General features: G+C 40.7%; 1 protein-coding gene across 2 annotated transcripts in view; it reads left to right on the forward strand.

Annotated features, from left to right (window-relative positions):
* ZNF407 (zinc finger protein 407) overlaps positions 1 to 13,121 on the forward strand; it is a 350,474-nt gene that overhangs the window by 9,276 nt on the left and 328,077 nt on the right. The window contains exon 1 of one of the 2 annotated variants that reach the window (XM_030011806.2): positions 11,005 to 11,052. The exons of the other annotated variant lie outside the window; for it this stretch is intronic. Coding sequence (XP_029867666.1) covers positions 11,031 to 11,052 — 22 coding nt within the window. The 5' untranslated portion in view covers positions 11,005 to 11,030. Of the gene's footprint in view, positions 1 to 11,004; positions 11,053 to 13,121 lie in introns of those variants that run through there. 2 annotated transcript variants of the gene reach the window in all.

Genomic DNA, 13,121 nt, shown 5'->3' on the forward strand with positions numbered 1-13,121 from the left:
TTTTTTTTTATTTTTCATCCCTGTAAGTTATGTTCCTAAGCTCAATGGTATCTGTTTTGGGAGAGGAGAAATACTTTACATAATTGTCGTGGTTTAACCCCAGCCAGCAACTAAGCACCACGCAGCTGCTCACTCACTTCCTGCCCCCCACCCTGTGGGATGGGGGAGAGAATCAGAAAAAAAGTAAAACTCGTGGGTTGAGGTAAGAACAGTTTAACAGAACAGAAAAGAAGAAACAGAAATAGAACAGAAGAAAAGAAGAAGAAAAATAATGATAGTAATAACAATACTAAATGACAATAATAATAATAAAAGGATGGCAATATCCAAAACAAGTGATGCACAATGCAGTTGCTCACTACCCACCAACCAATGCTCAGTTAGTTCCTGAGCGACAATCCCCCCAGGCCAACCTCCCCCAGTTTATATACTGGGCATGACACCACATGGTATGGAATATCCCTTTGGCCAGTTTGGGTCAGCTGCCCCGGCTGTGTCCCCTCCTGACTTCTTGTGCCCCTCCAGCCTTCTTGCTGGCTGGGCATGAGAAGCTGAAAAATCCTTGACTTGGTATAAACACTGTTCAGCAACAACTGAAAACATCACTGTGTTATCAACATTCTTCTCATACAGAACCCAAAACATAGCACTATACCAGCTACTAGGAAGAAAGTTAACTCTATCTTAGCCAAAACCAGGACAATAATATTTAAATTTTGTTTGAATAAACCACCTAGACAGAAAGTACAGAAAAAAAATGGCATATTCCCTAATATAAAATTGCAGTAGGAATTTTGCTTTATAAAAAGATGTTCATAGTGCTGGAGTTGTCTAAACCATCAGAATTGCCAAGCATAAATAATTACATAATTTCACACTTTCCAGTGAAGTCAGACCCTGATTAAGAAGTTGACAGCCTGAGAGAGTCTGCTCTTTGACAGTGATGTCTGTATTCCCTAAATTTGTAGAGATTGCATCTGGGAAAACAAACTGAACTTTAAACCCTTTACTTTGAATCATAGAATCATAAAATCACTTAGGTTGGAAAAGACCTTCAAGATCATTGAGTCCAACCATCATCCGTGCCCACTAAACCATGTTATGGAGTGCCCCGTCTACGCGCTTTTCGAATACCTCCAGGGATGGTGACTCAACCACTTTCCTGGGCAGCCTATTCCAATGTCTGACAACCCTCTCAGTAAAGAAATTTTTCCTAATATCCAAGAATGAGAACCGTTACTGACAAAGGGAGAATATTTTCTTAAAAACTTTTCATACTTTAAATGCAAAGATATTTCAGCTTTTCTGCTTTCAGCTAGCGTAGATTTTGCTGATACCAGGTCTTCTCGCTGTCTTGGTCCTCGCTGTCTTTCAGTATGTTTGATATTCATATTTCTTTTTTATTCCTTCTTCCTTGCTGTGCTTTTTTTCTTCCTTTTCTTAAACAAATAGATAATATGGTAATACGAACTCTAATAGGAAAAAGGCATTGTTTAACTCAGTTGGGGTACTACTAATCCAGTCACCAAATGTAACCATAACACAGCATGCATTTTAATTATTAAATATAATGGAAACTTTGCATTTTAAATCTAGAGCTATAAACCACTTGTTTGAAAGTGCACAGTTCAGCACTATGATTTTAGCTTGTAGTGAATTACAGGGCAGTATTCTTTGATCAGTTATTACAAGTTGAAGATTAGTAGCATTCAGTGTTTGTGTTAATTTTGAGAATACATACAGGAGTCACTGCAGGTCAAACTGAAGCTCAGTTGTGTATATTTTTAATGATTTAGTGAGCTGGCTGGATAATGCAATGTAAAAAAGTATAGATAATACAGTCATGCCAGTCATTCCAAATAGGGGTAATTTAAAGGCACATTTTCAAGACTAGTACTCCCCCAAATTCCAGTACTTTGTAAAATATGCTTTATTATTAAATGCCATATTGCTGAGGTTTTGCTTTTAGAAATTTGTTTGTTTGAACAGTTCTACAGAGTGCTCCTAATGCTCTTTCAATGTCCTTCCACTAAAGAACAGCTGGCAGGTAGAACAACTAGTAAATATTGGCTCATGTTTGTTCAATACGTGTTTTTGTAATCAATACATTTTAACCATAAATTCTAATAAATATAGTGAATTCAAATAGAAATAATCTTATTGTCTGTGCCCTTTTTAACATAAAAAATAAAAATATTCTTAGAACGAATGTGGATTTTACTGAATCATTGTGAAAACTTACTAATCCCTGTGTGAGAGAATGCAGGCTTGAAGCTCTGCTCTGTTGTCAGAAGTAGGGGATGTCACGTTATCAAGCAGCTCCAGTAGGTTTGGAGGAGGAGGCTTTGTTTAGGTGCCTGCTTCAGGACGCTGGGACAGCTGGCACGCCGTAGCTGCAAGAGCAAGGGTTCTCAGATTCGTGAGAGGTAAATAGTACGGTAGTAGCTCTGCAGAGTCAGTATTTTCTTTTGTCCAGGTTGCTAGACGTAGCAGCTCTCCTTTTCTGGGTTTAGGACTTGTGCTCGCTGTCTTTCCCCTCCAGCTGAGGAGGCTGTCCCACGTGGCTTGAGCAGGAGCTGGTTTTTTACTTCTCTCTGTGTATTGTATGTGAGATACTAGTACCTAACTCAGGACTCCAGATCTCACTTTCTGATCCAGACGTTTTGAAGTTTGGCATTGAGCAGTTCAGTAGTGCCTGACATCCGTGGTGAATACAGACTTAAGTGATTTTGGACTGTTGAATTTTGGGAATTGAGTGCAGATTTTTGTTCCATAGGGCCATCCGAACCCTTACAGCATCCTTGTCGCCTGGTTCAGGCTTCTCTTTCCCTTCTTCTTTTTCCTATTAGTGATCTGGTAAAAATTCCATAAACTGGTGACTGATTTTACAGTTGCAGCCTTTGCTGTTGAGTCTGGTTGTTTTAAGGATGCGTTTGTCATAGAGCACCAACTTTCTCATTCTTTCTCTTGTTCCTCACTGTTCGTTTCTACTGCAAATCAAATTATGATATCAAAATAATTATGATATCAATATCTACTAGATCCTTAAAATTCATACTTTGTATTTCTTTTTGCTCATGTACCTTTTTTGAGTGTATGGCAGGAGGGTGTGTAAGTAATACCTTTCTACTGGTTTTTTTTTTGTTTGTATGTATTTCGGAAATATCCTCTGCTGCCTGTGTGTGCCAGATTAATTTAGTTCAGCAAAGGATCTTCACATGAAGGCTATTTTTTTACCTATGTTCACTTCCAAGCCTGAATCACTGTAGAGAACCAATGAATTTGTAAATATTACTCATTTGTATTGTTCTGGGAGTGGGTTACAAACTATGTACATTGGCTTCATGGACTGTAGTTAAAGAATTGCTAAGAGAGCGCCTTTTCTGATTAATAAAGTTAGTTACAGACTAAATAAAGGCTACGTTTGAACCCACGGCCTTGGTGGTTTCCTATAAACGAAGGAGTGCAGCATCACCGGGGGCAGCCGTGAGCACCTCTGGACGTCAGGTCTTTGCCAGCTTCCCTTGCGCCCCTGAGACAGTGACCGCAGGCGGCCACCCGGCCGGGCTTGGCTGGTGCTCCTGCCAGCTTGACCAAGTCACCAGCTGCATTGTGAGAACCAAAGCAGGGTTTTTCTCCCTTGCTACTTCTTTCTATTCCTTTCAGACCGTAAAATGGGGACTCTGAAAATGAAGGTACATTTTGCCTCTGTGCTTTTTGTTGTGCTCTAGGGGAAAGCTGAAAATAAGATAGCGGTAGTAGGAAATAGCCTAGGTTATAGCCTACACCTTAAGGTCATAGGTTGCTTGTCTCTTCTTGCCTTATTTCATGCTTCATTTTGGAATCTACCTTCTTATATATGAATTGTTTTCCATGCTGTATTAAATAAAGCCCTTTTTATACCCTTTAATCCTTTGGCTTCCGTGAACTTCTGATGTTTCTTGACTGCCTTTATCTTTCTGTTGCATTTTTCATTGCAATATACGTTGTCCAGTCTCCACTTCCTCAGTTCTCAAGTCCTAGGTCTTTTAATTGGGAGAATCCCCTTTTTACGTGCTATTTTGTCTATTGTTCGTTTTTAAGATGTGCTGGTTTGTTTTGTCTTGTCTTTTCTCTGACACAGATTATTTTAATGCTTCTTGCTGTTCTCACTCATTTTCAATTTGTCCAGTTCCCAGCTGTACAGATGGCTCCAGGAGACAGCAGTAGCATAGGGAGGTTTTCCTCCCTAGTCTGCCAGCCTGAACCTGGCCTAGGTCAGCAGCAGCTGGAGGTCGGTACCTGGCACCCATCCGCCCAGGAGCTGCGGTGCAGCCAGCTGACCATCTCCCGCCGGTTCCTCGGCATGGAAGATGGGACTGAATTACAGCAGATGGCCCTTATTTACTGATTTACGTGGCTAAGCATTAAAGTTTTTAGTCTGATTGCTTTTCTCCTTCTCTTCTCTCACATCCTTTCTTGCCTTCCTCCTGGAATAGATTTTTTTTTTTTTTTTTTAAATTTGTAAAAGGAAAAGTATACCAACTCTAAGTATGAAGTGAATTTTTACAGCTGAGTTATAAATTCCAAAAACTGGGGGGTTTATAATGGAAACGCTTAGGGGGGAGAGGGGAGGGCATGCTATAATACATATGTAACCTTTTTTCCCTCTCTTTAGTGAATAGGCCGTTTAAACTAAATTAAGTAAAGGATATAAATTCTGTTGTTTCAGTTTTTAATATTTCATGGCTGATTTTATAGATAAAAATTACATTTAACAATAAATATGAAGAAGAATTTATACAGCCTGTTCTAGTTTGATATGGAACAGCAAATCCCATTTCTCTGTAGCTGTAAAGAAAATTCATTATAATGTCTTTGATTGTAAGAGATGGCTTCATTGTGATTAGTTACACTGATAATAAAACAACCTTTTTACAAATGGCACAAGATACATGAGATCTCATGTGTCTGCCTTTTAATAGCATGGAATTTGTGCATTTGTTACCTTTATTCTGTAGTCCTTTTTTCATTTATAATTGGGCACTTTTAAAATCTACAAGTTATTAAAAACAGTCTAATATAACTTAATTTTTCTTTTGAAGCTTTTTTGGAGAAGGAATTATTAATGCAGCTAAGCATTCTTAATTGTTGAGTTTCCAAAATAAAACCCCTTGAATTTTAATTACAAAAATGTGTTTTTATGTCATTTTGTTCAATTCTGAATAACAAGTTTGGGGGATAAAATAATTAAATCTGGATATCTGACATTACTTTCTGAATCCTTTTGAAGCACCTGAAAAAATACCTTGACTTTCAAATGCCCTGTTCCCCGTGACTTTAGTTGGATTTAGATGTTTGTAGGTATTTGAGTCATTTAAAACACAGGTAGTGGCATCAGGGTGCTTACTAAGCGATTCAGAGTCCAAGTGTACACATTTGGGGGGAGAGGGATTTTGTGAGGAATTCCTTGCCATTAATGGGGTATTTATGTATTTTTTCCATTGTACATGCATCTAAGAATACTTAGATCTCCTTAGCACAGTAGCACAGAATGAGTTTGATGAGAGAAGTATAATGGTTGTAACAAGAACCTTTGCGTATTTATATTGCTGTGATTTGTGCTGTTACAGGGGTTTAACCAGTAAAATCTTCTGTATTGTTTAGTTTATAGAAATAATATCAGATATTAGATTCTGGAAAAATGGTGCATATGCTACAAAACAATATTTTAAATTGTAAAATGGAATTACAGGGCCATTGTTCAAGTGAATTCCTTTCCTGCTTCACGTAAAAAGCAAAATAATTTGGTGCTTTAGAATGAGGAAGGCTGCAGAGCCGACAAAACAGAAGTTGCATTTGATTATCCAATATTTATGGAATTTACTGGAAAGTGAGACTCTGAATCATAGTGCTTGGGAGAAATAGGATGTAATGCCTGAGTCTTCTGGAAAATACAAGATGGAACACAGCACACTTAATATTAGGTTTCACTTTAAAAGACATAAAACAGCATTTTTGCTCCTGTTATCTCTAAGCTTTAATTTTAGACTGTTGTCTCTTTTCCATTGATGATTACAACTAGGAGAAGAAGTCCTGTAGCACTTGTTGAAAGTGTTTTCCAAGGATGAATACCAGGAAAATGACTTGATGACTGAAACACAGGACTCAATATTCTTTTTACCACCTGCGAGAAAAACAGGCTACACCAGCACCCTTTGCTGGAGGAAGCAGCCCGTTCGGCTTGCAGTCCTCTTTCCACTCCTGCATTGCTCCATCAGAGGAACGGGCTGGGTCTGCGACTCGGGCTGCTGGGTGAGCTGAGAGTGCGGTGCCGAAACCCTGCCCGGTCTGCGGTGGGGAAATCTGACTTTGTGTCCTGGCTGCGCTCTGCCGTGATAAATCACCACGCAGGTCGCCCATAAGGGTGAGCTTGTGGTCGCTCAGATCCAGGGGGCTTTTGAGCTGAGCAATAGCCTACTTAGTAATATGTCAATTTTTTTCTCCCAGGAAAGCGTTGGAGCGGGTGTTATTTCTTACTTTAGCTCGGTCTCCGGGTACTTGCCCGTGGTTGCCACAGAGTATGTTTTCTGTGTTCATTAAAACCTATTGATCTCAGGAAAGTTTGCGGGATTGATTTCAACTCGGTGCTTTTCAGGGAATTAGTAGTATTTTTAGCAATAACGCTCTCCTAACGCGTTCCCAGGAGGGAGCGATGTATCGAGGAAATACGGAGGCCACGCGCCCAAGCTGCAGCCCTGACCCGACTCCCGAGGTCCCTTCGCCCAGGGAAGCGCCGCGTGGTCCTGCTGCGACCTCCTGCCACGCCAGGAGCTGCTGTGGTCCGGTGGCATGCTGCCCTCCCTGCCCAGGAGGGATTTGGGGGAGCAGGAGGCAACAGCCGGGGCCACCAAGTTGACCGGCACGTGTCTTCCCAGCCCATGGAGGAGGAGGGCTGCCGTGCCAGCCTGACCACGCCAGCCGCCGGCCGGGTTAGCGGTGGCTCTCTGTGGCCGCTGGGCTCCGGGGGAGGAGGAGACCCCCCTCACCTTGGGCTCCGTCGGTGATACTTCCCAGAGAGCCGCTTTATAGCGTGGGTGCCGACCGGAGATTCGCGTTTGTGATAAACCAGCAACTGAAGGAAACGCACTGTAGTCTTGGGTAGCTGTTACACAGTGCGCTTCAAAATGAGGAGGGGATTTTGCACGCTAGATACCCAAGTAACAAAACTAGTAAGCAAGGTGCTGCTCTTTGATGTAACAAAATGAAGCTGCATAATTTTTGTAGGTATTAGGGAAGTGGTCAGGTCCCCAGCGCAACTGTTCCTGATGTTGCCTTGTGTGCACCATTCCTGCAGGAGAAATGAAAATTTTAATTGCTGGGTGAGTCCTTGTTTGGGAGTGCACCTGAACACATGTGCCTTGCGTCAAGCCTAGGAGGAATGCTGCTGATACTGAGCATGTGCTTAGGCAGTTTGCTAGTTCTGGAAAATAGCTGAATTTCAGGGACTGATTTAGGTAGGCACCAAATTTGTTGCATTGAAACAAATAGACATGGGAGGAAACGGATACTATTGATAAGCAGTGGCATTTGAAACCTTCATGGTATTTGTTCCCAAAGTATCAGCACTATGAATGCTTTGGACAAGAGGTAAATGGGGGTTTCATAGGTGATGGTGGTGTCAGCAAGGGGCTGTCCCTTCTCCTCAATTCCTTCCCTCTTTCAATTCTAGCTGGCTAGGACCCATCCTGGGGAGACGTGGTTTCACCGTGCGGGCCACGGTACAAGGTGGATGCTGCTGTGGCATCCCCCGGTCCTTCTCTCCTGGGTGTACAGAGCCCTTTGCTATAGCACTGCCTCCTTCGTTCACCTCTGCTCTCCGTCCGCTGAGCAAGAGTGTGTTTTGCTGGGGAGAAGTGGGAGCCTGCTCGGCCTTCAGCTTTTCTTCTGTCCTCTGCTGGAGTGAAGGCACCTTTTGTAGCTACATGGCTCAGCTCTGGTGAAGGGCTTGAGGATGGGGAAGGGAAGACGCTCCATGTTGTGCCATAATAGTAGCTCTTGACTGGTATCACAGGCACCACAGAAGTTGTGAATAATTTTTGTATCATCTCATATTGCCAGTACTTGGACTCACGATGCCGCCGTCACACCTGTACTCCTCCCATTGCTGTCTTGTGTTGGTTTCCATCTGTTGACGTGGACAGTGATGGAAAACAGAATAAAAATCAATGGTAACCCCCTGAACTGTTCAGAGTGCAGAAGTATGTGCCTTTAAAAGGCGTTCAGCGATTGCAGCTGAAGCATGGGTTGGTTTTCCTGAAAGCAAGCAACAGTTACCAGAGATAAAGCCAAGCTTTGACAGCTGTGCGTGGTTTAAGTCTTAGTGATGATCATCTAAGGTTATTGGGGAAAAAAATCCCCTTATATGTTGCGGAGGAGATGGCAGCACTATTGTGATTGCTTGCACATATTATAAGAAACCATTAAGGAGAAAAGGTGTGATTTGACATGCATGTTAAGGGTTTATCCCCTCTGTAGCTAAGATCTGTGTATGGCTATCACCTTTTTATACTAATTTCTAATGGTGGATATTAATTGCTTTTTGTTAGAGATCCAGCGATACAAAGAAGTGAAGGCTGGTGCTTAACGCTTTGCTGAAGTGTTCTGGAGGACTAATGTGTTGCGGCAGGGATTTGGGGCAGCATCTGTCACACAGAGCCCTTCCTACTGCACCCTGGTGCGAGGCAGCCCCCTGCTTCCACCATGCTTCTCCCCCATCACCCTCTGCCTTATTTAAGCAACTGAGCTGGAAAATCATAGAATGGTTTGGGCTGGAAGGAACCATGCAGATCATCTCGTTCCAACCCCGCCCTGCCATGGGCAGGGACACCTTCCACTAGGCCAGGTTGCTCAAAGCCCCATCCAACCTGGCCTTGAACACTTCCAGGGATGGGGCATCCACAGCCTCTCTGGGCAACCTGTTCCACTGCCTCACCACCCTCACAGGGAAGAATTTCTTCCTTACATATAATCTAAATCTACCCTCTTTCAGTTTAAAGCCATCACCCCTTGTCCTATCACTACATGCCCTTGTAAGAAGTCCCTCTCCAGCTTTCCTGTAGGCCCCCTTTAGGTACTGGAAGGCTGCTATAAGGTCTCCCTGGAGCCTTCTCCTCTCCAGGCTGAACAACCCCAACTCTCTCAGCCTGTCTTCATAGGGGAGGTGCTCCAGCCCTCTGATCATCTTCGTGGCCCTTCTCTGGACCCACTCCAACGGGTCCGTGTCCTTCTTATGTTGGGGGCCCAGAGCTGAATGCAGTACATCCAGGTGGGGTCTCATGAGAGTGGAGTAGAGGAGTAGAGTTTCTTTTCAAAACTGAAAAGAAAGTCGGTTTCATATGTCTTGTAGGATTGAGCTGAAATACTTTGTGTGCTCACTTTGATTTTATTGTACTGAAAAACAGGTTTTATCTTTAATAGTTAAGTTTTTGTCTATGTGTCTATACCAGTAATACAGTAATTTGATATATACGGACGTGTAAACATGTATATTCCAATGAGTATATATTCTAATTGATAGTAATATCAGCTGTCATTTCTGTAGATATGCTTGCCAAAAGAACACGTAACACATTTCTGTTTGATCTGCTTTTCTCAGATGAAATGCAATTACTTCCTTGTGTGAAGTGGCCACCAGGTGTCATCAGAATGCTTTTATTTTTATTAATTTCTCCTTTTCTTTAGAAGCATATGTACACTTTGTATTCTTCTCTGGAAACTTTGTTAACTTACCACACAAATAATCCTAAATCCTTATGTTACGTGTTCAGCCAAAACCTCATGCAACTCTTTTCAGCAGAACTACTTGAATAGGCCGCTGACAAGAGGAAAACAGGATGCACGACAACACTGAGAAACATGAACATATATACACAGATTACTACATGCATTCTTTGCCTCAGTAATGTAAAAGATGGTGATAGATACAGTAAGCTAAACCATGTGGGCCTGATTTACCTTAGTAGAATGTCATTAAAGAGCTACAGGTAAGGCAATTAAAATGGTCAGAAAATACTAGTATTTAAAACAGGTTAAATTTCCCTTTCTACTTTCTGCCATCTTCCCTTCTTAATGCCTTTTCTACAGTTTTGGTGTCCTGACTTCACACTGAATGTGTTTTTTTGGGTTTTTTTGGGGGTTTTTTTTTGGTTTTTTTTAATGACATATTTATTTATTTAATTTAGCTGTGAATTTTTGGCATACTTGCATTAATTGTGGATAAAATACATTCAAACTATTATCAGCCTACCTTTAATTTAAAATGGTATTGGTTAGGTTTTTTTTTATATTCAGTGAGCTGAGGCTCAGTGAATAGCTGGGTAATAAATATCTGAAAAATGCTCAATATCTTTTTTTGTTTGTTTGTTTCATAAAAAATGAAGAGAACATTTCAATTAAAAAAAAAAAGCCTTTTTTTTTTTTCCTTCTTCACTACAAGAAAAAACTTGAATTTTTTTCTAGTTCGTACTTCTCTTCTGCATCTTGGTTCAAGTTACTCAAAAAATGGGTTCTTGGTTCTCAGCTGGCAGAGAGCTGGCCATTAGTGTTGGCCTTTTCACCTGTGCTGTGCTGCTACCTCCTCAAGCCTGCTCAAGCTGTGTTGGTAGACAAATGCATCCCAGGCTGTGATGATGGAGGCCTCTTGTTGCTTTTTGTATGATACGGTAGTTTAAAACAAAGGGCCAACAAAGCCATCTTTTTTTTGTCTTTTAGGTTTAATTTTGAGCAAAGTTTGATGGAAATTTAGTAAATCTTGGCAAGTATCAAACACCAGAATAGCCATCTAGGAAATTCATCTTCCTTGTATTTTAAAGGACAACAGTCGAGGCTTCTAGGACCAGGTTTCTAGGGTAAAATTTCCAAGAGCCAGTTTGCAAGTAACAGCAATTTCAAATTAGTTTTATCCTTTGCTGCCAAAGTGCATGAAAAAGTTAGCACTTCTAACATTTTTTTTTTCAGGTGTCAGTGATAGCGCCTGTGTACTTCCTCTGATGAATTCCAGTGTGGTCCACTGTATGTAAGAGGGTACTACAGCCTATGGTAGAAAAGAGATTCAAATTGCATTTACTTTTTGCTTCTCTCTGCCTTTAATTGGTGAAGTTGGTGAGAATTGCATCTCGCATAAAAACATGTCATTCTGGGAATTCCCACAAACCGTGGGACTCGTTACTGTACGTGAAAAATGAACATTTCTTTCCTGGAAGTTTCTTTGATGGACCTGATAAGCTCTCTGAAGTGTTTTGAGAATACTTAAACAGTGCTTTTAATCCATAAATATCACAGTGCTGTATGAATACTATCTTTCTTGGATCCTCAGAAGTTTCTGTTGAATGTTTTTATTGCTATTGTTATATATGTGGCTTGCTCTGGAAATAGTCAAAATTCTTTGAATTTGCAATTAAAAATATATGGACCTTTTTAAATTTTCAAAAATTGAAAATCTGGAGGTTATTCAACAATTTTTAGGACATGCCAGTGCATTTCCTCTTTTTTTTCTATCTTGGGCATACATGCCTATTGATTCTGACAGCACTTGAAATAAGTGTGTATCCATGTCTTTCTTTTTTGACTTCCTCTTCAAAGCTGATCTAATCAGGGGTCACTGCTGCATTTAGCAGCATTTGGCTCTTTCTGAAGTGAGTGGATGATGAAGTAGGGAGCCTTCCCTTTTTCTCTTGATTTGTTTAGGTGTGAATTAAAGAATATATTCTTTATGTCAGGAATTCATAAGAACTTCCTTTATGTTGGCAATTTCTGCCCACCCAGGAGTACTTTCAGTGGTTTGGAAGCAGGAGCAAGAAGGATGTGAGTAGTATTGCAGGGTGAGTTTCCCCATGATGCCGTTACAGTTCTTTCTGATGCCTGTGAGAAAATGAAGTTAACGGGTGCAGATAACTTGCCGTTTTTCAGTGATACACAAGTGATGACTATCAGCGGGCTTTTTATTTTGTTACCGTAACTATTGTAGATCCATCAGTGTGGAAGTTTCAAAGTCTTTAGTCTTTGAAAGCCTGCAGCTTGTTTGGAGGTCTCCTGTGGAGGTTCTGCTGCCCTGGGGAAATGAGTGGCTTTACATGAAGAACAGGCTTACGATGTAAAGCTCAAAGTTCCAGCATTCTTGAGCTGTGAGGGAAAATACATGTTGGTAATGGATAGCATCAAATACTCCTCAAAATAAAGGTGATCTTTGTTCCATTTGAACCAACAACCATATTGTCTTCTGTATTCCATTATGGAGGAGACTGTTCTCTTGGATTAGTCTCTCTGAAGGAAGTGAGGTAACTTTGTAAGGCCATAAGACAGACCTATGATTTGATTTAGGAAGGATGTTATGCCCTTGAAAATGAGAAAATGTTTATTTGACACAAAGGTCATATGTTGAGATGAGTTGTTCACATTTAGTTTTGTGCAGGCTATTTAAGGAGCTCATTAAAATGATTTTGCTTCATTGTATCCATGATTTCATTGAAAGAATTAATTGTCTGAAAAAGAGGAATTTTTACTGGAAAAAAGAGAAACTCTGTTTTCCATATGTCGCATCCTTTACAAACACTGCAGATTGGGTATTGACTACTTGGAGACAATCATACTCTGACTGAGAAGTGCCTTGGGAATTCTAATGCCAGGATTAGCATAAAAAATAAAAGCCAAAGTGAAATTTAGTACTTGTAAATATACTTTCTTTGGGTTCTTCTGTACACGCCCCTACCCGTTCCCTTAAAGAGCTGGCATATGACCAAAAAGAGGAGTAAATAAAATTGTATTGAGCATCAAGTTAAGCAACTTTGCAGTTCATTACAGGTTTATGGATCATCACTGAATTGCTTGTACTTTTGATCTTAATTTAAGATTACTACTTTCTAAATTTAATCTCAGGATTAGGGCAATGCAAGTCTTACTCTGAAAATCTTAACTGCACTGTCTCCACCTTTTGGCATAGAGGAATTATATACTATTTTTTGGACCAGAGGAAAAAAAAATGGAGAAAACACTCAACTAAAATGTTCTCTATTTCCATCAAAGAAAAGATCTTCTTTCTGCAAATGACTGATGCTTTTGTATAGAACTGTAGCAGATACTGT

The sequence above is a fragment of the Aquila chrysaetos genome, chromosome 4 (assembly GCF_900496995.4).
Source record: "Aquila chrysaetos chrysaetos chromosome 4, bAquChr1.4, whole genome shotgun sequence".
Classification (NCBI taxonomy): Eukaryota; Metazoa; Chordata; class Aves; order Accipitriformes; family Accipitridae; genus Aquila; species Aquila chrysaetos.